This window comes from Pleurodeles waltl, chromosome 7, assembly GCF_031143425.1.
Source record: "Pleurodeles waltl isolate 20211129_DDA chromosome 7, aPleWal1.hap1.20221129, whole genome shotgun sequence".
Taxonomy (NCBI): Eukaryota; Metazoa; Chordata; class Amphibia; order Caudata; family Salamandridae; genus Pleurodeles; species Pleurodeles waltl.
Genome location: NC_090446.1, coordinates 194,016,699 through 194,042,023, shown reverse-complemented (window position 1 = coordinate 194,042,023; position 25,325 = coordinate 194,016,699). Strand labels below are relative to the sequence as shown.

The following is a 25,325-nucleotide window of genomic DNA, read 5'->3' as shown; positions in this document are numbered from 1 at the left end:
CGCAGCAAATCTTCCAGGAACCAGTTAAGGGAAGGACTATAACTCCAAGGGTAAAGAAAAACTATAAGCCACCACCCTCAGACCCCATTTTTATTACACAGCAGCTACCCCCAGATTCCGTAGTGGTCAGCGCAGCAAGGAAAAGGGCTAATTCACAGTCCTCTGGAGATGCACACCCTCCAGATAAAGAAAGCAAGAAATTCGATGCTGCAGGAAAAAGGGTGGCGTCACATGCAGCCAATTAGTGGCGTAAAGCCAATTCGCAGGCCCTACTAGCCAGATATGACAGGGCTCACTGGGATGAGATGAAGGACATTATTCAGTATCTCCCCAAGGACCAACAAAAGAGAGCCAAGCAGGTAGTAGAGGAGGGACAAGCAATCACAAATAATCAAAAAAAGGTCGGCGCTAGACTCCTCTTCTAGACTATTAATATGGCTGTCAACATTAGGCGACATGCATGGCACAGGTCATCAGGATTTAAACCTGAAATCCAGCAAGCTGTCCTCAACATGCCTTTTAATCAACAACAATTATTCGGCACACAGGTTGACACAGCCACAGACAAAATGAAAAAAGAGGCCGACACTGCCAAAGCAATGGGTGCGCTTTATTCATCCCAATACAGAGGCTAATTTCGAAAGCCTCAATATAGGGGAGGCTTCAGACCCCAACCATCTGAGCCATCTACCTCACAGGTCAAACCCTCTTACCAGAGGCAATACCAGAGAGGGGGGTTTCGGGGATCCTACAGAGGACAATTCCCCAGATCTAGAGGAAAATACCAATCCTCAAAACAGCCCACTAATACCAAACAGTGACTTTACCACCACCTTCCCTCACCAAACTTCCCCTGTGGGAGGAAGACTGCAAAAGTTCCACGCCCATTGGTTACCCATCACAACAGACAACTGGGTACTATCCATTATCCAACATGGTCACTGCATAGAGTTCACACAAATTCCTCCAGACATTCCCCCAAAAGCGCACAAACTTCCATCTCAACACATTTCAATGTTGCAAACAGACGTACAGGCACTATTACTCAAACAAGCCATAGAACTTGTGCCGCATCATCAAAAAGGGACAGAGGTTTACTCCCTGTACTTCCTCATTCTCAAAAAGGACAAAACATTAAGACCAATATTAGATCTCAGGACTTTCAAGCTCTACATCCGATCAGAACACTTTGCATACCCATCCATCCAGCTCACAGAAAATATCTCAGATTTGTAATACAGGGAAAACATTACCAGTTTCGCAATGGAGCCGAAAAGGAGGAGTCACTCGGTCCCGTGACTCGAAAAGACTTCTTCGAAGAAAAACAACATGTAACACTCCGAGCCCAACACTAGATGGCAGGACCTGTGCATAGCATGTGAATCTGCAGCGGAACATGCCATCGAACATATATATATATATCCAGAACCACATATAAAAGTGATCTATAGATCTATATATATATATATGGAAAATGTCACTTACCCAGTGTACATCTGTTTGTGGCATGTAGTGCTGCAGATTCACATGCTATGCATAGCTCTTCCGACATCTATTGTTGGGCTCGGAGTGTTACAAGTTGTTTTTCTTCGAAGAAGTCTTTTCGGAGTCACGGGTTCAAGTAACTCCTCCTCTCGGTTACAGTGCACATGGGCATCGACTCAGGAAGGAGTAATAGTGTATAAGAATATAAAGAGATGTCCATGCAAGTGTAAATGTATCTACATATGTACAAATGATAAACTTAAACAACTACAGGCTTCCGGGAAGGAGGGAGGGTGCATGTGACTCTGCAGCACTACATGCCACGAACAGATGTACACTGGTTAAGTGATATTTTCCATTCGATGGCATGTGTAGCTGCAGATATACATGCCATGCATAAAGTACAAAGCAGTTAGACCCCCCCCCCCCAAAAAAAAAATAACAGCGGTGGCTAGCCTGTAGGAGTTGAAGTTGTTTGAAATAGTGTTCTTCAGACAGCTTGGCCTACAGTGGCCTGTTGCTGTGAGAAAACATCCACACAATAGTGTTTAGTAAAGGTATGAGGTGTAGACCATATGGCAGCTTTGCATATATCAGCCATTGGTATGTTTCCTAAAAATGCCATTGACGCACCTTTCTTTCTTGTAGAATGTGCTCTAGGAGTGATCAAAAGTTGCCTTTTTGCCTTGATGTAGCATGTCTGTATGCATCTAACAATCCATCTTGCTAAGCCTTGTTTGGATATAGGATTGACTTAATGTGGTTGTTGAAAAGCAACAAAAAGTGGTTTTGTTTTCCTAAAGTCCTTAGTTTTATCTATATAGTACATAAGAGCTCTTTGAGATCTAGAGTATGAAGAGCTCTTTCTGCAACTGAGTCTGGGTGTGGAAAGAAGTCTGGCAATTCCACTGTTTGGATGATGTGAAAAGAAGATACTACTTTTGGTAGAAATTTTGGATTTGTCCTAAGTACGACTTTATATTTGTGTACTTCGGAAAAAGGTTCTTCAATAGTGAAGGCTTGTATTTTACTAACTCTTCTTAATGAAGTAATAGCTACAAGGAAGGCAACCTTCCATGTTAAAAATTGAATTTGACAAGAGTGTATGGGTTCAAAAGGTGGACCCATGAGTCTGTAAGTACGATATTTAGATTCCAAGAAGGAACAGGTGGTGCCCTAGGTGGAATAATGCATTTTAATCCTTCCATGAAAGCTTTAGTAACAGGGACTCTGAATAGAGAAGTATGTTGAATATGTTGTAAATATGCAGATATTGCAGTAAGGTGGATTTTGATGGATGAGAAAGCTAAATTAGATTTTTGTAAATGAAGTAGGTAGCAAACAATATCTTGTATAGACGCTGTGAGTGGGTCAGTATTTTTAGACAGTAGTAAACAAATCTTTTCCATTTGTTAGCATAACATTGTCTGGTAGTAGGTTTACATACCTGTTTAAGCACTTCCATACATCCTGATGGAAGTTTTAGGTAACCAAATTCTATGACTTCAGTAGCCAAATCGCTAAATTGAGAGCATTGGGGTTTGGGTGCCTGATTTGACCTTTGTTCTGTGTCAACAAATCTGGTCTGTTTGGGAGTTTGAAATGAGGTTCTACAGACAGGTCTAAGAGTGTTGTGTACCAGTGTACCAGTGTTGGAGTGCCCATGTTGGGTCTATGAATATCATGGTAAAAGATGTTTGACGTAGTTTGCTGACCAGAAAGGGAAGGAGTGGGAGAGGGGGAAAAGCGTCAGCAAATATCCCTGACCAGTTGATCCATAGAGCATGGCCCTTGGATAGAGGATGTGGGTGTCTGGATGCAAAGTTTTGCCATTTTGCGTTTTCGCTTATTGCGAATAGGTCTGTTTCTGGTGTTCCCCACTTTTGAAAGTACTTTTGAAGTACTTGGTTGTGAATCTCCCATTTGTGAGTTTGTTGGTGATTTCTGCTCAGGAGGTCTGCTAACTGATTGTGTATTCCTGGAATGTATTCTGCTAATAGATTAATGTGATTGTGAATTGCTTATTTCCATATTGTTTGGGCTAGTAGAGACAGTTGAAATGAATGTGTCCCATCCTGTTTTTTGAGGTAAAACATGGTTGCATGTTGTCTGTTTTTATCAGAACATTATTCTGTTTGAGAAGGGGTTGAAACGCTTTTAGGGCAACAAACACTGCCAATAACTCTAGGTGGTTTATGTGAAGTTGTTTCTGTTTGGGATCCCTTTTCCCTTGAATGGTATGATTGTTGAGATGAGCTCCCCAACCTATCATTGATGTGTCTGTTGTTATTATGGCCTGAGGTACATGGTCTTGTAATGACTACCCCTTCATTAGATTGCAGAGATTCTACGAGTGAAGGGACGTGTGTGTATGGAGGCCCATCAACACAAGATCTTGAAGCTGACCGTGTGCCTGTGACCTTTGTTGTGATAGGCAATGTTTAGTCTTGCATGTGGAACTATAGCTATGAAAGATTCCATCCTCCCTAGAATGTTCATGATAAATCTTACAGTGTATTGTTGATTTGGTTGGATATGTGGGATGATATTTTGGAAAGCTTGTATCCTTTGTGTATTTAGATATGCTAGGGCTTTTTGAGTATTTAGAATAGCACCTAGGTAAGGTTGTACTTGTGCTGGTTGAAGGTGTGACTTTTGATAATTTAGAGTGAACCCTAGTGTATGCAGTGTTTTTATTGAGTGTGTTATTGGCATTGTATAAAACTGCTTGATTTTATTAGCCAATCGTCTACATATGGAAAGACGTGAATGTGTTGTCTTCTTAAGTAGGCTGCTACTACTGCTAGACGTTTTGTGGACACTCCTGGAGCTGTTGTTGTTTGAACTTTGAACTGGTAATGTTTTCCTGCTATGACCAACCTGAGGTATTTTCTGTGAGCTGGATGGATGGTTATATGGAAATACGCATCTTTGAGGTCTAAAGCAGTCATGTAATCTTGCTTTTGTAGTAGTGGAATGACATACTGCAGAGTTACCATGTGAAAATGTTCTGACAGGATGTATAGATTGAGAGGTCGGAGGTCTAGGATAGGACTTAGAGTGCCATCTTTTTTGGGAATGAGGAAGTATATTGAGCATACACCTGTTCCTTGTTGAGAATGTGGGACCAATTCTATTGCTTGTTTTAGTAGTAGGGATTGTACTTCCTGTTGTAACAGAACATTGTGTTATTTGGCTCCCTGGTCTAGAATTTTACTTCTCATTCTACTCTCTTTCACTTTACTAATCCATTGCGCTCTCTCTCTCTCTCTCTCTCTCTCTCTCTCTCTCTCTCTCTCTCTTCTACATTCATTCTTTCTCCAGCCTTTCATTTCGCCCTGCCTTTATCAATCTGCTTCTCTAGCTTTCCCTTATTCTGTGCTCTTTCCTCTCTTCTTTTCCATATGTTGTCTCTCTCTCTTCTTTCCTCTTCCCATCTCGTCATGACAGTGTATGTGGGAGCATGATGATGAAGTATTAGTTTACTTGCAGTGCACTTCACTGTTGTCTGCTGGCCCAATCCAATCCAAGCTGGAAATTTTAAAATCCCAAATGAAAAGCCATTAATGAGCCATAGCTGCATTGATATTTACAATGCATCTTCTTTCCTATGAACGAAGACACTTTTTTTTTTCATTTCTGCTTCTTTATTGTTTGAATCAGAAGCATTATACAAACTCCTTCAATAAATGAAATTGTGTTCCTGTCATGCCTGAATCGATCTTTACTTTATTCTGGAAAGAGAAGTCCAATTGTTTTTTGTTGTTGTTTTTTTTTGTTTTTTTAGAATCAATTGGACACAGTTTACTTTCTCACAGTTCACAATAAAGTAAAACCCTTCTGTTGAGGTTAATACTGAGATTGCTGGAGTGTACACTGACTTAAAAAACTTTATAAAAGTGGATTCTGTGACACAAATGGGCATGGTATGGTACGAGGAGATCAACTGTGAGAATACTTACAAATTGAAGAGTTTATATTGTCGCATGGATGTCACGAAATTTCAGGACCTACCATTATAAACTCAAAATTGCACTTATGTACTAAAGATGCTGGCTAAAAACATTTTAACTTGCTCTAAGTGCTCTACTAATAGCAATCCAACCACATCAGTAAACAGTAGCTTCTACGCAAAATTCCCCAAAGGAGACTGTTTGCTTAAACAATATTGCGTCATTACAGCAGACAATCAAGAATCAGACCCTCACACACTCACCAACTACCATGTTCTTCAAAGGTCCCTGAACACAAAAGGCAGAGCCTTTCTTACATTCTGTAGTTTTTTTTTTTTAAAGCTCCCAGTACAGAAGATCTTACCACAACGATTCTTCCTCCCATGAAAATGCTAAGCATGCTTCTGCACTTCCTGCACCCGCCAGAACCGGTACAGGCCTCTTCTCCATATCCAACCTGCACAAACTAAGGAACACCATGTTTGGGTCGGCAGTGACTACCTGCCAACAATTTCTTTAACCACCTGAGGGCGCTCAAGGACAAAATTAAAAAAGAAGATCTGCTACAACTGTGTTTTTTAATTGTGTTGTTTTATTTTATTCAAACTGGGCCAAGGGCAATGGATAGCTCAGTGGTTCCCAAACTGTGTGCGGCGCCCCTGGCTAGTTTTGACGGCGCACCAGGGAGCTGCGGCGCACAGATTGGGAACCACTGCTCTAGGCAATAGCCACTGCGGATAATTGATTACACCCAATTGTGTGTGGTGAATTTTTGCCAATGAGAGTGGAATTGTTGTAGTCTTCCTCCCACAGGAGATGTGTGTGGTGGAGGGGTGGGAAAGGCGGCACTGGATGGTGTAGTGGCTTGCTTCGAGGCTTGCAATTTGCCTCAGTTTCTGAAATATTGTCCTCTATAGGACCCTCTAAAGCCCCCTCTTTGATATTGTGTCTGTTGTCCTTGCTTTGACTGGGAGATAGAAGGTTCAGAGGATTGTGGCTTAAATCCTCCTCTGAATTGGGGCCTGCGAAAGGAGCCTCTATATGGTGCGGTATATAATGCTCCCATTGCCTTTGCAGTATGAGTCCTTTCTCAGTTTCTCTATGGCAGTATCCACCTCAGGCCCAAATAAATGTTTTTTATCGAAAGGCATTTTAAGTACTGCTTGTTGAATTTCTGGTTTAAAACCAGAAGCATTCCTTCGTATTGTAATGGCTATATTTGCACTCCTTGCGGCTGCATCAGCAGCATTGAGGGCAGACCTTATCTGATTATTACTTATAGCCTGTCCTTCCTTTACAACCTTTTGTGATCTCTTTTGATGCTCTTTTGGGAGGTGCTGTATGAAATCTTGCATCTCATCCCAGTGGGCTCTATTGTATCTGACAAGGAGTGCTTGTGAATTTGCAATTCAACATTGATTAGCCGCCTGCGTGGCTACTCTCTTGCCAGCAGCATCAAATTTCCTACTCTCCTTATCAGGTGGAGGAGTATCTCCTGATGATTGGCTGTTAGCTCTTTTCCTAGCTGCACTCACCATTACCAAGTCTGGAGGAACTTGATGTGTGATGTAGTCTAGGTCTGTAGGAGCAGGTTTATATTTTTTGTCAATTCTAGGAGTAATTACTCTAGCTTTGACGGCCTCACTAAAAATTTGGTCAGCATGTTTGACCATTCCAGCCAACATTGGGAGACACTGGTATCTAGAATGAGTGGAAGACAGAGTGTTGAATAAAAAATCTTCTTCTAGGGGTTCAGAGTGCACAAGCACCCTATGGTAAGCATCTGCCCTAGAAACTACCTGAGTGTAGGCAGTAGTGTCCTCTGGTGGAGAAGGCTTGGAGGGGTATAGATCAAGATCATTGTCTGGAATGGGATCAGGGTCATACAGATCCCAAGGATCCACTGTATCTCCATGTGAGAATAGTGAGTGTGTTGGAGAAGGCAATGGTGGTGGACTAGTGTGAGGAGGTGAAAAAGAAAGGTGTGGAGAGTAAGGAGAAGTAGGGAGAGATGCTGGCTTCTCCTTTTGTTTTTGAACCTTTGTTGGTGGTTGAGCAGAGTCTAATTCCTCTCGAAAAAGGCCAGCTTTCCTTTAGTCTTTAAAGGAGGTGCAGTCAAAATTCTAGATTGTCTTTCATCCACAATGTCCAATATTGGCTGAATCTCAGTGTCCTCATGATCAGGATTGTAAGATTCTTTCATCCGCTTCGAGATTTAAGTTTACTTGAAAGTCCTTGTTCCTCTGGGTATGAGGCTTTTTTTGGTTCCGAAGTCTGAATTTTTTTCGGTCCTGAAAATTAAGTCGGCTGTTTCGGCTCCGAAGTAGGGTGTTGAATCTTCGACTACGAGGAGTGAGGACACTTACTGGAGTCCGAGGTGGAACTTCTGACCGACTTGCTCGACTCCGAAGTAGACGGAGGAGTGGCCTTTTTTAGCGCCGAACCCGAAGGTCTGGCGCCTACAGTCTTTTTTCAGGCCGACCCATGGCCTTCGGGCAGTGGTGTACCCAAGGCCTTCTGTAGTTTTCTTTATGTATGAGAGTAGGGGCAGACGTACTCACATGCTGGCCAGCCATGATGGGTCTATCTTCTTCGGATCCTGCTTTGAACCAGTATCTCGAATGGAGAATGCTGTCTGCGCCTGCTCTTCTTCCGTGACGTCGAGATGTTCTGTGGTTTTCGATACCATTTCCAATCTTCGTGCTCTAGGATCTCTTAAAGTCTTCTTCAATCGAAACGATCGACAGGCCTCGCAATCTTCTTCTCAATGGTCAGGAGAAAGGCACAAATTAAAAACCAGATGTTGGTCTGCATATGGGTACTTAGCGTGGCACCCAGGGCAGAATCGAAATGGAGTCCGATCCATCAGGCTTTCACGCGGTAGGCCCGAACAGGCCTGAGTCAGGAGTATGCGTCCCGAAGGGCGAAATTTAGATTCAGACGGTACTACCGGTTCGTTGTTAGATGGAAACAATATCGACTATTAAATAGGTTTTCTAAGGTTTTCTGATTTGAAATCTCGGAGTGAGAGAAACACGTCCGAACCCGACAGTGGAAAGAAAACAATCTAACAATGTAGTTGATGCACATGCGCACTGTCACCAAGAGGAGGAGTCACTCGATCCCGTGACTCCGAAAATACTTTTTTGAAGAAAAACAACTTGTAACACTCCCAACACTAGATGTCGGAAGAGCTATGCATAGCATGTGTATCTGCAGCTACTCATACCATCGAACATATATATATATATATATATATATATATATATATATATATATATATTCGCCAACAGTTGTCTTCAAAGCAATGCACATACTTCAACTGATGCATTTCAACTGTAGCTTTTAGCCAGCAATAAAAAAGTCAAGTAAGTCTTGTGATTATGTTTCTGCTACAAAAGGATCAGATTTTTGTCTAGTGGCAGTTTTGATGTGATAAAGTAGCGCCAAAAGTTTATATGCCTACTGCAAAGATCAAATCTGTATTTTATGTAAATAGCTGAGTACATTGCTTTGAGGTAGAGTCAGAGACTGAGACAGCAGATACTGAGACATGATCTGAGGGATAGGACAATGGCGCAGACTCTGGGAGTGATTTTTCAGTCTGAGGAGTCCCATTCGATAACTCCTCTTTCAGTGATTATGAGGAGGTAATGAGGCTGCTGTCCCTTTGCAAGCACAGTCTGTGCAATGGGACAATAGCGGGTTAGCCCATCTCAGAGAGCAGGTGCATCCGGCGGCAAGCACAGAGAGAGTGCTCTCTTGGGAGCTCCCCAATTTAGTTCAGACCCAAATTCCACTGCTCAAATCGTATTGTGGAGACATCAAAATAAAACTGGTTTTGTAAGGCAGGCAACTGGGTTTTTGGTCCTGGGCTTGGCGGTCTTATAGGAAACATACCAAACCCGACATGTCTGGAAACTAGACATCCGGAGAGTCCACAGAGGTGTGACTTGTGTGGATTCCCCAAAGTCTTCTTACCCAGAATACCCTGCAAAGCTGAAAATTTGAATAAAAACTCATATTTTTTCTTGCATTTCTGTCACACAAACTACAGGAATATACTGGGACCCACAAAATGCCTACCACCCAGTGTTTCCCCATCTGTCCTGATAAAAACACTACCCCACTTGAGGGCCTGTACATAGTGCCTGCATCAGGAATGGATCACCCCGGGGTCAACAGTTACCCTCATGTAGGGAACAACATTGACTGTTGTGTGAACTATTCCTGCCACGGGTACTACGCCTACCCACAGAAGTGAGGTACCATTTTTATCAAGGGACTCGGGGGAATGCTGGGTGGCTGGAAATTTGTGACTCCTCTCCGATTCCAGAACTTTCTATCTCCGAAATGTGAGTAAAAAGTGTTTTTATGGCCAAATTTTGAGGTTTGCTAAGAATTCCGGGTAACAGAACCCGGTGAGAGCCCCACAAGTCACTCCATCTTGGATTCCCCGAGGTGTCTAGTTTTAAAAAAATGCACAGGTTTGGTAGGTTTCCTTAGGTGCCGGCTGAGCCAGAGGTCAAAATAGACAGCTAGGCACTTTGCAAAACACACCTCTGTTTTCAATGTAAAAATGTGATGTGTCCATGTTGCGATTCCTGTTGCGGGCATTAGGCCTACCCACGAGAGTGAGGTACCATTTTTATCGGGATACTTGGGGGAACACAGAATAGCAGAACAAGTGTTATTGCCCCTTGTCTTTCTCTGCATTTTTTCCTTCCAAATGTAAGCCAGTGTGTAAAAAAGACATCTATTTGAGAAATGCCCTGTAATTCACATGCTAGTATGGGCACCCTGGAATTCAGAGATGTGTAAATAACCACCGCTTCTCAAAACCTTATCTTGTGTTTACTTCTGAAATACAAAGGTTTTCTTGATACCTATGTTTCACTCTTTATGTTTCAGCAAATTAATTGCTGTATACATGGCAAAGATTGAAAACCCATTGCAAGGTGCACCTCATTTATTGGCTCTGGGTACCTAGGGATCTTGATGAACCTGCAAGCCCTATATATCCCCACAACCAGAAGAGTCCAGCAGACTTAACGGTATATTGCTTTAAGAAATCTGACATCGCAGGAAAAAGTTACAGAGTAAAACATGGAGAAGAATAGCTGTTTTTTTTCTGCTCAATTTCAAATTTTTTTCAGCTGTAATTTTCTAGAGTAAAACCCTGTAGGGTCTACACAAATGACCCCTTGCTGAATTCCGAATGTTGTCTACTTTTTAGAAATGGTTAGCTGTCCGGGATCCAGCATTGGTTTCACACCCATTCCTGTCACGAACTGGAAGGAGACTGAAAGCACAAAAAATAGTTTAAATGGGGTATGTCCCAGTAAAATGCCAAAATTGTGTTGAAAAATGTGTTTTTCTGATTCAAGTCTGCCTGTTCCTGAAACCTGGGAAGATGGTGATTTCGGCACCGCAAATTCTTTGTTGATGCCATTTTCATGGAAAAAACCACAAGCTTTCTTCGACAGCCCTTTTGTCCCATTTTATTTGAAAAAAAAAATTTTTTGCTGTGTTTTGGCTAAATTCTTGGTCTCCTCCAGGGGAACCCGAAAACTCTGGGTACTTTTATAAACCCTAGGATGCTGGAAAAAAATGACGCAAATTTGGCATGGATAGCCTATGTGGACAAAACGTTATGAAGGCCTAAATGCGAACTACCCCAAATAGCTAAAAAAAAAAAAAAGGGCTCAGCACTGCAGGTGGGGGAGGAGGAGACCCAGCAGCTAAGGGGTTCAACTGAATTTACTGTTTGCTTATTTTTTTCTTTCAAATGGAATTGTTACGCTGCAAACATTTTGGAGGAGTAAATGAAAAGCACGCGTTAATGTGTTTAAAACTCTTCTGCTTTAAAGGTAACACAAAAGGTGTTATATATGTAACGCTTGTAATCCTGCAGACGAACAAAAACGTTTTAAAGGGGAAACACCCTTAAAAACATGTTTCAAAACAAAATGCAAAAGCATATCAGAAAAAACAGGAGTCTTTAAATATCCTGGTTGGATCCCAAGTAGTGCTTTCACAATTTACTATGTAGCACTATGGAGACAAGCAGCCTGCCAATCAACCTTGAAATCCAACAGTATTACCAATGCAACAAATGTCAATTTTTAAAATGTTGAGAAACAAAGGGAGTGGGAGGTATGTTTGTTTGGCAGACCATATCTTTAAACTATCTTACACTTGTACTGTTAGAACTGTTTGTGAGGGGTACATCCTGTAATATTAACTTCAATTTAATTGCATTTATCCAAGAAAGGCAAACCACAAAATACCTCTTGTGAAAGGACCCTCTGGAATGTAGAAAGCTCCCACCATAACTCCAATTATAATAGCTATTTTGAAGAACCAAAACCTATTAAAAAGTAATCAGAAAAATACAGAAGTCAAACATTATGCATGGTTATAGCTTACACTGTATAAAATGTCTACAGTAACTTTACCTCATTTGATGTATGTAAAGGTTTCATCAACTTAAGTCTCTACATAATTTTAAGCAGTTGTTCCCAACCTGTGATCCGGGAACCCCTGGGGGTCCGCAAAGCCTCCTCAGGGGGTCCCTGACTGTGCAGAAAATTAAATAATACTAACAGATTAATAAAGTGTATATAAATAAAGTGACTAAATGTACAACTGAACATTTTAAAACGTACTGTAAATGTCAAAGAATTTGAAATTGAAGGCTAAAAATTAAATTATTATCCTCAGATTGATTCATGGGAGCAGGATATTTGTTTGCAAATTAAATAAAATGTGTTATCATTTGTGTATGTGTTTCATGAATGCTTGTTTCCGTATTTTTGTGTACCATTTTGAGTTTCAAATCAAAGACAATATTTAGGCTGGGGTCCCCCGGTTTCCAGTAATGACTCAGTGCCTCTGAGGCGAACAGGTGAATACTGACCTCACAAGCACAACATGTGCCAACTCAACAATTACATATATATATATATATATATATATATATATATATATATATATATATATATATATATATATATATATATATATATATACACACATACACACACACACACATTACAATAACTGTTTATACAAATAAATATATACAATTCTGAATGCTACATGTGTGCTGGGGAGATAAATCTGTGACTTAATGGATTCAGCAAAAGCAGTCACCCCAAGATTGCCAAAGGATGTGCAGGGGCACTTTAGTGAACTGTTGCAGGACAGTCAAGCGGCAGCAAAGCAGGTCATTCAATCAGAGACACTGCAAACTCAGTTGCTAGGGCCATGGGCACTTCTGTTGCGACTAGGAGGCATGCTTGGTATAGAGGTTCTGGTTTTCCTCTGATGTTCAGCCTATGTTGATGGACCTCCATTTTGATGGCGAGAGACTGTTTAGGACTAAGTTGGACTCAGCCTTGGAAAGATTAAAAGACAGCAGGGCTACTACAAAATCTTTGGGTCTTCAGGGTTCATCTTCTGTGCCCTTCAGATGTTTCCGGAGATCCGAGGATTTAGTTGTGGGTGGTCCTTTCGTGGAAGGCTCCAATCCAATATCTAGCAGCCTGCCAACCCTCTCTACAGGTCCTATAATGGCCATTTGGAGACAAAACAATGAAAGAGGAAAAAAGGGAAATATTGTGATAAAGTAAGAAAGAAGGGAAGAAAAAGAATCTGCTAGAGTAAGATCGAGGCACAGAGAGTGTCTGTTATTGAATTAAAGAGGCATAAGTTGGAACCAAGACTAGACTGCCTCAGTATCCAGCATGCTATTATTACATTTCGTTGGGTGGGGGCTTCAAAGTCAAACTTTTTGACATCATACTTATTCTTTTACTAGTTAAGCACTGCCTCTTGTCCTTTGCTACAGGACCATACTGTCTTTTTACCTGCCACCCAACCTACTGTGAGGAATGAGTCTTGTGTTCCATTCAGGCTGATTGTGTTAGAGCACACAATTTATAGGTGTTATAACCTGCAGGAGCAGACAATTAATACACTGGAGAACCACTATTACCTCAAAATATTTTCTATGTCTTTATTTATTACTATGCCATTATGACAGTGTGTGTAAGTTTTCAAAGTTCATCACACCAATTCTTGCAACAAGGCCAGGAGGCCGACAGTGCAACAACAGCTTCACCTTCAATGAGACAAGTACATTACTATGAGGTAAAGGGGAAAACACAAGATATGGCTTGATACAGGAATGTATTTTATTTTAACATAACGTTCTATGCAACATTGGATTGTGGAGTTTAAAGACGTTCTGCCTAGTTTTCAGACATTAGATCAATAAGGATAAGGCAGTTTTCAAGAAGAAGTTCTAATAGCCTGTACAGCAGAATCCTGAATAAAAGTGAAATAGTTCGACAAAATGGAAAATGCACATTCTCAATACCACCAACCCATATGCTTTCTAGCAGGCAGGGCCCACATGCCGGGCTGCTAGCGTTCGTGTGAGGTGGTCTCTTCCCATACGTAGATGGCGGACGCTCTGGTGTGCGGCAAGAGATAGCAGTACCAGGGACGCGCTGAGTGGTTTTGATGTGGTTCTTGCTTTTGTCTGAGGCCGTGATGGGCCAGGATCGGCAGCAGGAGGGAAGGCGTGTAGTATGAGAGAGGTGTGAGTTATCACAGCCAACAATGGAGATACTGCGAGCATAGCTGGAAGCAGGTCGACATGCAGCTTGTGGGCTCTAGGCTGAATGGCTCCCTCCTCTCCCCAGAGGTAAGCTTCCATTACTGAAAGGAGTCGCGGTGGTTGGGTGTGGTCGAGTGGAGAGTTGAGGAGGGGGATTTGATGTCCGCAGTTCGACGCAGAAGGACGTTAATGAGTCTGGTTAAAGAATTCAAGCTATTAGGGAGTACACACTTCAAATTGTTTCAGCAGTCAAAACTCAAAGTACTAGCTGAGGGTCAATTCTTTGTATTTCAAGCAGTAGAAGATGCCCAAGCTTTCCTTGCAAAAATGACAAAATCTTGAATGGTTTGGGTTTTAATAAGATGACAACAAGGGAATCGTAGAAATATTTGTGTGAAAAATTTGTCTGCAGGTTGCAAAGCTAAGAAGGCCCTTGGCAATGATGGGTTGTCGGAGTGTTTTTGACTGAGAAACTGTCCTCATATAATTAGTGTATTTCATCGTAAAGGGAGTAGAGTCTAAACACGAAGGCTGGGTGCAGTGTCAGGGCACCCTACAAGGACAGTGGAGGGATTGGGCACAGTGGTGGGGGTGTTTCTTGCAATTCAAAATGGCAGAGTTAGAACCAAGTGCGACCAGTGGCAAGAGGTGCCAGTATATGATGTGCAAGTTGATAATCGAGAAACCAGTAAGGCAGTAAAAGTAGGATAGTAGGTCACATAGTTATATTTGTTTTAATTAAGGTGAAATGCAATATGCAAAGATTTTTTCATGTAATGTGAATGGGTTGGGAGATAAGCGAAAAACTGATGCTTTGCTGAAACAGTTTCTGTCTTATCAGCGATATGTTATATACCTTCAGGATACCCATCTGCAAAGCAATACCCTCAAAAGGCACTTCCTAGAGCGATTTTCCATATGTTTATTTTCTGCAGGGGCAGCGATGAGAGGCGTGGCAATATTATTTGCTGATTCCCTAGCGTGCAAAATAAAAGACGTTCATAAGGACAAGCAGAGGAGATGGATTTTGGTGGAAGTAATAATTCAGGGAGTGAGGGTAAATTTTGTGAACTATTATGGACCTGTGTCTGATGATACGCAATCTCTTGATGCAAATTCATGACTTAACTCTGGATACGGAGGGTTTGACAGTGCTAAAAACAACTGAAGCCAAAAACCGCTAGTCTATTGCAATTAATAAAGCATGATTTTGGATTAGGTGATCCTTGGCAGATTTGTAATGTGAGACAGCACAATACACCTATTTCTCTAAGCAATTCTGTTCAGCCTTGAGAATAGATTTTTTCTTGACATCTAATTCATGGAAATGGGGTGCCGTAGAGATTATGAGTATCTCATCTTCTGATCATTCGGTGACAAGTCTACAATTTGAGCCAGGTTCACTTCAAAGAACTGCGCCTAGGTGGCATTTGATAAGGTGTTGTTTTTGGGTGGTAACTGGCTAGAGGAGACGCAATGTTTTGTGAAGGGATTTTTTTAGATTAATAATAACTCTGCATCATATTTTATGGTTTGGGAAGCATTTAAAGCCACCTTTAGGGGGCAAGTCATAGCCTACAAAGCAAGACAGAAAAGGAACCGCTGGAAGCAAATCCAGAAACTTCAAATTGATGTGGATAGGGCATTGTACTAACTTGTTAGCATCGAAGAGCAGATCGGCTAATATGGCAGAGAATAAGGAAAAGAAAGGTGTGTTAGAAAGGGCTAAGCAAGTCACCAGAGATTTTTCGTGGTGGAAGTAATAGCAGGAAATAAAAGTCTTTCAGCAAAGGGTATAGGAGGAGAGTCAGCAAATCGCGAAACATTTGGCTTGGTCAACAAAACTTTTTTAAAAATCAACAGAAGGTGAATAAGCTTAAAAATACTAGCACTGGTATGATGTAATAGCAGAAGTCTTTGTAGGGCATTATAGACACATATATCAAGAAGCTAAGGTTTTTCGACCTCAGTTGGAGTCTTATTCTGAATCACTTGATTTACCTCAGCTTCCCCTGAATTGTAAGGAAGGTCTCTCTCAGAAAATCAAGCAGACAGAGGTGGCGAATGCACTTAAAAAAATAAAAAAATAAAAAATGCAAAAGCCCATGAATTGACAGAATTCTGACCGAAGTGTATGAAATGTTTATAAGAGAGCTCCTCCCGTTTTTGACAAGGCTGTTCAAACAAATTAAAGGATTAGGGGTCCCTAACTATTTCAAGGAATCAGTTATAGTGAGCTTTCTGAAAAAAGATTAAAGCGTTTCAAATGCTAACTCATATTGCCCTACTAGCCTGTTATATGCAGATTATAAACTGTTAATTAAAAATTTGGGCTGAATGAGTGGCACTTGGGCGAAAGCTGTTATGAATCAAGATCAGTGTGGATTTTTGCCTCAATGAACAATGGCATCCAATACTAAGTTTTTAGTGCAAGCTATAGACTACTTCTCATATAATCAGCGGAAAGCGGCCATTTGAGTGATAGATGCTGAAAAAACTTTTGATTTGGTGAATTGGCAGGCTCTGTTTTTTTTATTCTAGATAGGTCTGGTTTCCGGCACAGTTCCTTGAAATGTTGAAAAACGTATATCTCGGTGCAGAGGCAAGGGTGACTGTCAACACCAAAGAGGCACTTAGAATTGGGGTAAAGCGAGATACCAGGCAAGGATGCCCTTCTGTCTTCAATTTTGTTTACATTTTTCATTGAACCGTTGGCTAGTAAATTATCTAAAAGGCTAATTGTTGTATTTTGGTGTGCATACAAGAACTTTCTCCTACATGTCAGAACTATTCACAAGTTTGGTCCTTCAAAGAAGTGCTTTGCCCATCTGAACGTTTGTTGCTGGATAGTACAACTTGGTTAATCTCATGGTCTATGTTAACAGCCTGATAGGGAGAGATACGCTCAGGATGTGGAACTTCCTTTCTTAGAAAAGAGAATTTTATCACGAAAAAAGACCATCTGTGGCTAAGAAAGTAACATTTTCTTGACAATGATTTAACATGGTAGGTCCGAGTATTGAAAATATGACTGCAATGCTGACAAAGACACAGGTTTATGTCAAATATGATGTCTAAAGTGTAAACACTATTTTAACTCAAAGATCAAAGAGGGCATCTTTGACATTTTTCAGTGATGTGACAGTTGAGCAATAAGCAGCATGATCTATCTGCTGACATAAATATAGAATTTAAAAACAAAACATCATATAAGGTGGGATAAACTGAGGCACGAGTATTGCTTGGTTTTACAATCGGGATTGGATCAAGGGCACGCCACTACTATTTGAAGATGTAGCATATCTCCAGCAAGGATGCTATTAACCACACCAGCATTAAATGAAGCCCAAGTGCAAGTGGAAGGGCAGCAATGGAGACAACAAAACGTAGAAGCAAGCAGCAAATCTCTAGTTTGGTAAATATAAGTGCTGTGTGGAGAATATCACTGAAATGAGACCTTCCTTTCACCCCAAAATTCCATCAGTGAAGTCAGGGAGTATCTCTGTGGAACTTTATTTGTTCTTTATTTAAATGATGTGCAATTATTTCTGTGTAAAGGACCAACCATAACTGCATGAATTCCAATGAAACAACAATGCCGATGGCCACTATACATACCCATTATGCACTGCAGCGCGTGGGTCCTTGCTGCTTTTTACATTTAGCATCAGTATAGCAAAAAGAAAGAAGAATATTGCCATTGCAAAGCTGACTCGATACACAGCTTTGTATCCAACCAGCACATCACAGTTTACATATCCATCCACATGTGGTAAACTGGTGCCAAATCCATTTTCACAAAAGCCAGGTATCTGCAACAAACACTTCATATTAGTACCACTGTGGTGACTGACTCAAATGTATGGGTTACTGTAAAAAAATAGATAAAGCAAAATTACTAAAGTCTATTAACAGTGTCTGGTATTCTCGTCTGTATCAATAGGCAGACAGATAAGCCTGCAGAGTGAAGGCTAAGTGTGTCTCCCTTTGGCCTTCAGCAACAGGAAGATAATGCAAATCAATATAAACTCGGAGCCAAGGTCTCTGGTATGAACTTCCTCTCCATCTCTCACGCTGCAGGATTAGCTTTTAGAACATATCTGATCACTATAGAATTCCTGAAAATAACCAACAGAAAAAGAACCTTTCAATCTCTCTTTCTTACATTCTGTGAAAACATTCTCATTATTTATTATTGATAATAATAATAAAACAAGAAGTTAAATCATTAGCTTCAATGAAATCTTGTTCATAATTTCAAAACAAGTAATGAAACAGAGAACTCCACTGAGATGGAATAACATGAATACATGAGGAGGACTTGATAATCAATTGGCAATGAACAATGCCAAATAAATGTGCATTTCATATCCATCAACTGTATTCAAATAATTAACGTGTAATTCAAAAGGGGGGTACATGAAAGGAAAAAATGATAATAATAACACACTGATGGGTTGTTGAGGACTGCAAACTGCAGATGGGGCAGGCTGAACAGTTAGGAGACTAACGTTCCTGGAGGGCAAGGTGTCATACTGTGGGTGGTCTCTCCCGTCCATAGGCTAACGGCAATGCCATAAGGCCCAGAGATGGACAGCAACTGCGACATGGGACATGACAGTTATTCATCCTTGCTCCGGACCTATAAACCACAGGACACTACTGATAATGTTTCCAAGCAGGTCAACCCCAGTTTGTCCAAATGCTGATTATCATGCTTTGAGCTTTCGATCTCCCCTTTAATGGGAAGACTTGTTTTGATCCCTCAGTAGACAACGTTCTTTAGCAGTACAAGATAGGCACAGTCTGGTCAAAGTTGCAGAATACTCTCTGAACACTATGGTCTCTCTTCCAGCTAGGGAAACCCTTTCATTTTTTGAAGGGTGATAATCCTTTCACTCCAATCCACCTGCAAAGACACCTCTTTCATATGGTGCAACCTGCAGTATGAGAGAAGATGCTTCAGTGGAAAGCACCAGATAACTCCCACCATTCAACAGAGACCAAGAAGTCCCATTGACTTGACCAGTTAACCGCCACACTCCTCTGTATGATCTCACGGGTGTGAGGGCTTTCTCCAATGCCAATCCTAGACCAAAATATTTAATGATACAAAGTCACCTCAACTGTAAAAAAAACCGGTATGTTTTACAGCTTCCATGCCCACTCTCATCGTGTCCACCTGTATCCCAATTAGCATCCTAAAAAGAGCTTTAGAAAGGAACTGTAGCTGTAACTTGTTTTTATATAGCGCTTACTACCCGGATATGCAACTAAATGACATTACAGTAAGTAGAATGCTACTCTAGAACCCCAGGTAATAGGTGAATTACTAATATATGCTTTCTTTCCCTTTTAGGATTACTTGTGCTGTGTGTGCGCTCTTGAGATCTCATGCAGCGTTTTGAATAGGGATAAAAGGAAAATGTTAGATTTTATTGGGAATGGTGGACATGTGCAGTCTGCTAGTAGGAGAAACAGGATAGAAAGCGAGAAGAGTTTGAAAAGCATGGTTTGGGAGTCCGTTGTAGTCTGAAAGATTTGGGATTAGTCGGAGTGGAGGGAGAGTCAGACGAGCTGCATTCAGCAGCTGCGGCATAAATACAATAGATGAATTTCCTTTAAAATACTAACAGCACAGAGTTCTCGTCCAAACACGCATACAACAGAAAAAAAGTAACACCACAACGCTGAAAGATTGATAATTCCCGCACATGGCTGCTCGCCAGTGGAGCAGATATGATGAGACTGCAAGGACAAGCTCCCACGGTGATCTGTTCCAAGCCGGGGAGTATGCTGATGTACTGACGTTTTCACAGAAGTGCAAGCCAACAGCGCCGCCTCAACCCGCTCTTCTCAGGCTCACGGGCATGAGTTGTTAATTAAGAACTGCTGAAAAATGTGACCAAATCAAATTCTTCATCTTCACGGAATTTCTGAGAGATTGGACCGCTTGTCCCTTTTTCCCCACTCAAGCACGGACACTGCCTAAAAGGTCAACCTACCTCATATGTTTCATAACATCATTATCTGTGGAGACTCGAGAGATGCACACTGCGAGTAAACTAAATTCACAATTCCTTATTTTTTCGTTTTCTTAAAGAAAGGGGCCCGCACGCCACCAACTGATAAAATATTTACAACTCCGTCTCGAGGAAGCGGAATTCAGCAGACATGACAGTGCATGCTCGAAAAGATTCCCCGATAACAGCGTAGTATACGCTCTGCCGCTAGAAGACATTTAACATATTTTTTATTAATGGCGCCAACTGCATATCTTATGGTAGAGCATCTCAAAATACAAAAACGTTTTGAGGGGTAAAGCTGGTATAAGATATTTTCCGATACTTCGGGAGGCTTAAATTAGCAGCTAAATGGAAAGAACGTTCTTCTATCCAAAACTTTAAAATATCGTTTATTAAGCAATACACTTCTAAAGCAAAAGGAAATGATCTTGTTTACAATACACAAGAGTGTGTGATGTGGACAAATGGTCTAAGAAGATTTATATTTACAAAAAAAAATTATGGCTTCTTAATACATCAGTTGAAAACCTCTACAAGATTGTTCGCAAGTTTCCAGCAACAGAAAAATCATTTTTCAGAAGTCATGTCCTCCAACCTTGCTGTCCAAGTATAATATTTAAATATTGGTGGGTAATAAGAAGGTAGCTATAACAACAGACAGCATACCTCTGAAGCACACAATAACTTCTTACAGAGTCCAGCTGAAGGAATGATACGAAACAGAAGAAACCCGTTCTGCTGTCCAGGTTAAAGGAAGACACCACCAGTCCTACAAAACGTAGACGAGGTACATATGCTACTAGAATATCACAGGATCCTATCGGAACCGATCAGGCAGTTTGCATATAGTAAGATATTCGATGTCTGTTGTACAAAGCCTACTAGTGTTTCTATCATATAAAAGGCGGGGCCTCCTGGAAGTGATCTGTATGTATGCAGGTGTCTTTGATTTGAAGATTTTTCCTTTATTTCTACAGTGTCTGATATACATGTCTTAGTTCTCCAGACCACTATTGTTAGCACTTCTGCTAATTGTTACATTTAAAATAATGTATTGGTAGGATCTTGTCCTCTCTCTAAAGCATGTGATTACTGTAGTTCATTTTATTTCTGGGCTAGGGTCGGATAGGTTTACTTCTAAGGCTCTACTCTTATGTTCACAGACATGGCTAGCTGTTCATAATCCTGCCTAGGGCTTGCTGATGCGGCCACGGTAGGCTTCTATTTAACATGCTGGAACAATGCTGGATTCACAGGCATAATTGTGAACCTTCTCCATCCCCTCCATCCCACAGGGGCCTGATGAACGAGTTACTTACCTTCGGTAACGACTTTTCTGGTGGATACATTAGCTACCTGTGGATTCCTCACCTAATTAATACTCCCATGGCGCCAGCATTCGACGGAAATCTTCTTCCTAGTCTCTGCACGTCGACAAGGACGTCACTCTAGCCCACGCGACGCCGTCTGACGTCATACAGGCAATAAGAGGTCCTCGACGAAGTGCCGACGTCAGTACCAACATTTTTTACGTGCATGAGAACAACAACCCAATGCAATGAAAGAGCAAGGCAACATCCCATAACATTGTAAAATACACAACATTGCAATAAAATGGCTGTAAATTTAATATAACTCTCTCCTTTTTTTTTTTTTTTTTTTAAACCAACAAATATATGCAAATCATGTATATACACAAAGATATATCCATATATATATACATATAAATATACACAAGTATCCATATATACAACATCTATTGCAACCTTGAATACCAAGAGGAGCGCACTCAAGGATTACTTGGTAAGACCAGAAAGGCAACGGGGAGGCGGGTGGGACCGTGAGGAATCCACAGGTAGCTAATGTATCCACCAGAAAAGGCGTTACCAAAGGTAAGTAACTCGTTCTTCTGATGGATACAACTACCTGTGGATTCCTCACCTAATGAATAGAGTCCCAAAGCAGTACCACTCCCGGTGGAGGGTGCCTGTATGGTCAAAACAAAAAATCCTGCAGCACTGACCGTGCAAAATGGCCGTCCCTTCTGACCTCAGAGTCCAAACAGTAATGTTTCGCAAAAGTGTGAAGGGACGACCAAGTTGCGGCCTTGCAGATGTCGACCACAGGAACACCTCTGGCCAAGGCCGTAGTGGCCGACTTAGCTCTGGTGGAATGAGATCTAATGCCATCAGGAGGATCCTTCTTTGCCAAAGAGTAACAGATTTTAATGCAAAGAACAACCCACCTGGAGAGTGTTCTCTTGTGGACTGCCTTTCCTCTCCTCTTGCCCACGTATCCGATGAACAGCTGATCCTCCAGCCTGAAATCCTTCATTCTATCAATGAAGAAGCTTAACGCCCTCTTTGGGTCCAATCGATGTAGTCTCTCTTCCTCCTTTGAAGGATGAAGCGGAGGATAGAACGTGGACAAAGTAATTGTCTGGGCCAAATGGAAGGGTGAAACAACCTTCGGGAGGAAAGCAGCCTTGGTCCTCAACACCACCTTATCCCCATAAAAAGTTGTATAAGGGGGTTTTACCGATAAGGCCTGCAACTCACTCACTCTCCTTGCAGATGTTATAGCCACCAGGAAGACTGTTTTAATAACCAAATACCTTAATGGGCAAGAATGCATAGGCTCAAAAGGGGACCCCATAAGGAAAGTGAGGACCAAGGACAAATCCCATTGAGGCATCACGAATGGTTTTGGAGGATATTTATTTAGAAGACCTTTCAAGAATCTGAGAACAATAGGGGATTTAAATAACGATGGTTGATCTGGAAGACAAATGAAGGCTGACAGGGCAGACAAATAACCTTTAATGGTAGCCACTGCACAACCTTTCTGCGCTAGAGACAGAGCAAAAGACAAAACATCTGACAGATGAGCATGTAAGGGATCAATCTGTCTCTCTCCACACCAGATAACAAATTTAGACCACCTATTAGCGTAGATAGATTTAGTGGAGTGGCGCCTGGCCGCTAATATAACATCCACTACATCAGGAGGGAGAGAGAAGGAACTCAGGTTGCCCCGTTCAATCTCCAGGCATGTAGGTGTAGACTCTGGAGGTTGGGGTGTAAAACCTGCCCCTGCGACTGCGAGAGGAGGTCTGCCCTGAGAGGGAGACGGAGCGGAGGGCACAGCGAGAGTTGGAGAAGGTCGGAGTACCACACCCTCCTTGGCCAATCCGGAGCTATTAAGATGACTTGGGCCCGGTCTTGGCGAATCTTCCTCAACACTCGAGGAATCAAGTGTATGGGGGGAAACGCGTAAAGCAACTGGTCGCACCAGGTTATCAGAAACGCGTCCCCCAATGCTCCCTGCACCGGATACCGGAGGCTGCAGAATAACGGACAATGCGCGTTCTCCCGAGTGGCAAACAGATCTATCCGAGGAAACCCCCACATCTGGAAGATTAAACGGACTTGATCTGGATGGAGACGCCACTCGTGGTCGGCCGAGAATTGGCGACTGAGACTGTCCGCACGTACCATTCAAGACCCCGGCCAGATGATTTGCTACCAAGCAAATCTGATGGTCCTTTGCCCAGGACCATAGTCGAAGAGCTTCTCTGCAGAGAAGGTACGACCCTACTCCTCCCTGTTTGTTTATGTACCACATCGTGGTAGTATTGTCCGTCAGGACCTGTACCGACTGACCACGAAGGGAAGGGAGGAAGGCCTTGAGAGCCAGACGTACAGCCCGTACCTCTAACAGATTGATATGAAACCTCTGTTCCTCTGGAGACCAAAGTCCTTTGATCTCCAGATCCCCCAGATGAGCTCCCCACCCTAGAGTGGAAGCATCCGTTATGACCGTGGCCACTGGTGACGACTGCGTGAACGGCTTTCCTTGTGAAAGATTGTTGCTCGCAATCCACCACTTCAAGTCCACAGCAGCATCTCTGGAGATCTTGACCGCACCTTCTAGATCTCCCTTGTGTTGAGACCACTGCCTTCGGAGGCACCACTGAGGAGCCCTCATGTGCCAGCGAGCATGCGTGACCAACAGTATGCAGGAGGCAAACAGACCGAGCAGACGAAGGACCTTGAGGACTGGAACTACCGCTCCATTTCGAAACATTGGAACCAATTCCTGAATATCTTGAACCCGCTGAGGCGGAGGAAAGGCTCGATTCAATGTTGTATCCAGTACTGCCCCTATGAACAGGAGGCGCTGAGAGGGCTCCAGGTGAGATTTGGGCACGTTCACCGAAAAGCCCAGGTCGAACAACAACTGGGTTGTTGACTGCAGATGATACGACACAAGCTCCGGGGACTTGGCTTTGATCAACCAGTCGTCCAAGTAAGGGAATACTGCTATCCCCTTCCTTCTGAGCTCTGCCGCAACCACTGACATCACCTTCGTGAAGACTCGAGGTGCTGAAGTAAGACCAAATGGGAGGACCGCAAACTGATAGTGCTGCGACCCTACCACAAACCGGAGATACTTCCTGTGCGACTTGAGTATCGGGATATGAAAATAAGCATCCTGCAAGTCGACAGACACCATCCAATCTTCTTTGTTCAACGCCAAAAGCACCTGTGCTAGGGTCAGCATCTTGAACTTTTCCTGATTGAGGAACCAATTCAAGATCCTCAGATCCAGGATCAGTCTCAACCGACCATCTTTCTTGGGAATCAGGAAGTACCTTGAGTAACAACCTTGACCCCTTTCCTGCACTGGAACCAACTCCACTGCGCCCTTTGAAAGGAGGACTTGAACCTCCTGTTCTAGCAACAGGAGGTGTTGTTCTGAACAATAAGATGGGCGGGGCGGGAGGGGGGGCGGAAACTCCCGAAAGGGAAGGGTGTAGCCTTTCTCCACAATACTGATAACCCAAGTGTCCGTTGTAATAGTCTCCCACTTGTGGAGAAAATGCCGTATTCTTCCCCCTACAGGAGAGGAGTGAGTGGGAAATGGTGGAAGCCTAAGGCTGCTTTCCCTGCTGCACCCCTCCAGAGGACGTGGAAGAGGCAGAGTGCTGTTGAGAGGCTCCTCTGGTGCGGACCCTACCTCTCCCTCTAAATGATCTATAGGGGTGAGAAGAGGCGGCTTGCTGGAACCTCCCCCGAAAGGAAGAGGAGGAAGAGCCACGCCCAAATCCACGAAACCTCCTGAAAAATCTGGAAGAGGCAGAGGAAGAAGGAGCTTGCAGCCCTAACGATTTGGCTGTGGCCCTGCTCTCTTTAAATCGCTCCAAGGCCGAATCTGCCTTTGCTCCAAACAGTT

At 42.4% G+C, this 25,325-nt stretch overlaps 1 protein-coding gene across 1 annotated transcript in view; it reads right to left on the bottom strand.

The window, feature by feature from the left end:
- The window catches only part of SERINC3 (serine incorporator 3), a 121,351-nt gene that overhangs the window by 64,272 nt on the left and 31,754 nt on the right, over positions 1-25,325 (bottom strand). The window contains exons 3-4 of the mRNA XM_069243559.1: positions 17,683-17,876; positions 11,729-11,808 (exon numbers count right to left, since the gene is read on the bottom strand). Coding sequence (XP_069099660.1) covers positions 11,729-11,808; positions 17,683-17,876 — 274 coding nt within the window. The remainder of the gene's footprint in view (positions 1-11,728; positions 11,809-17,682; positions 17,877-25,325) is intronic.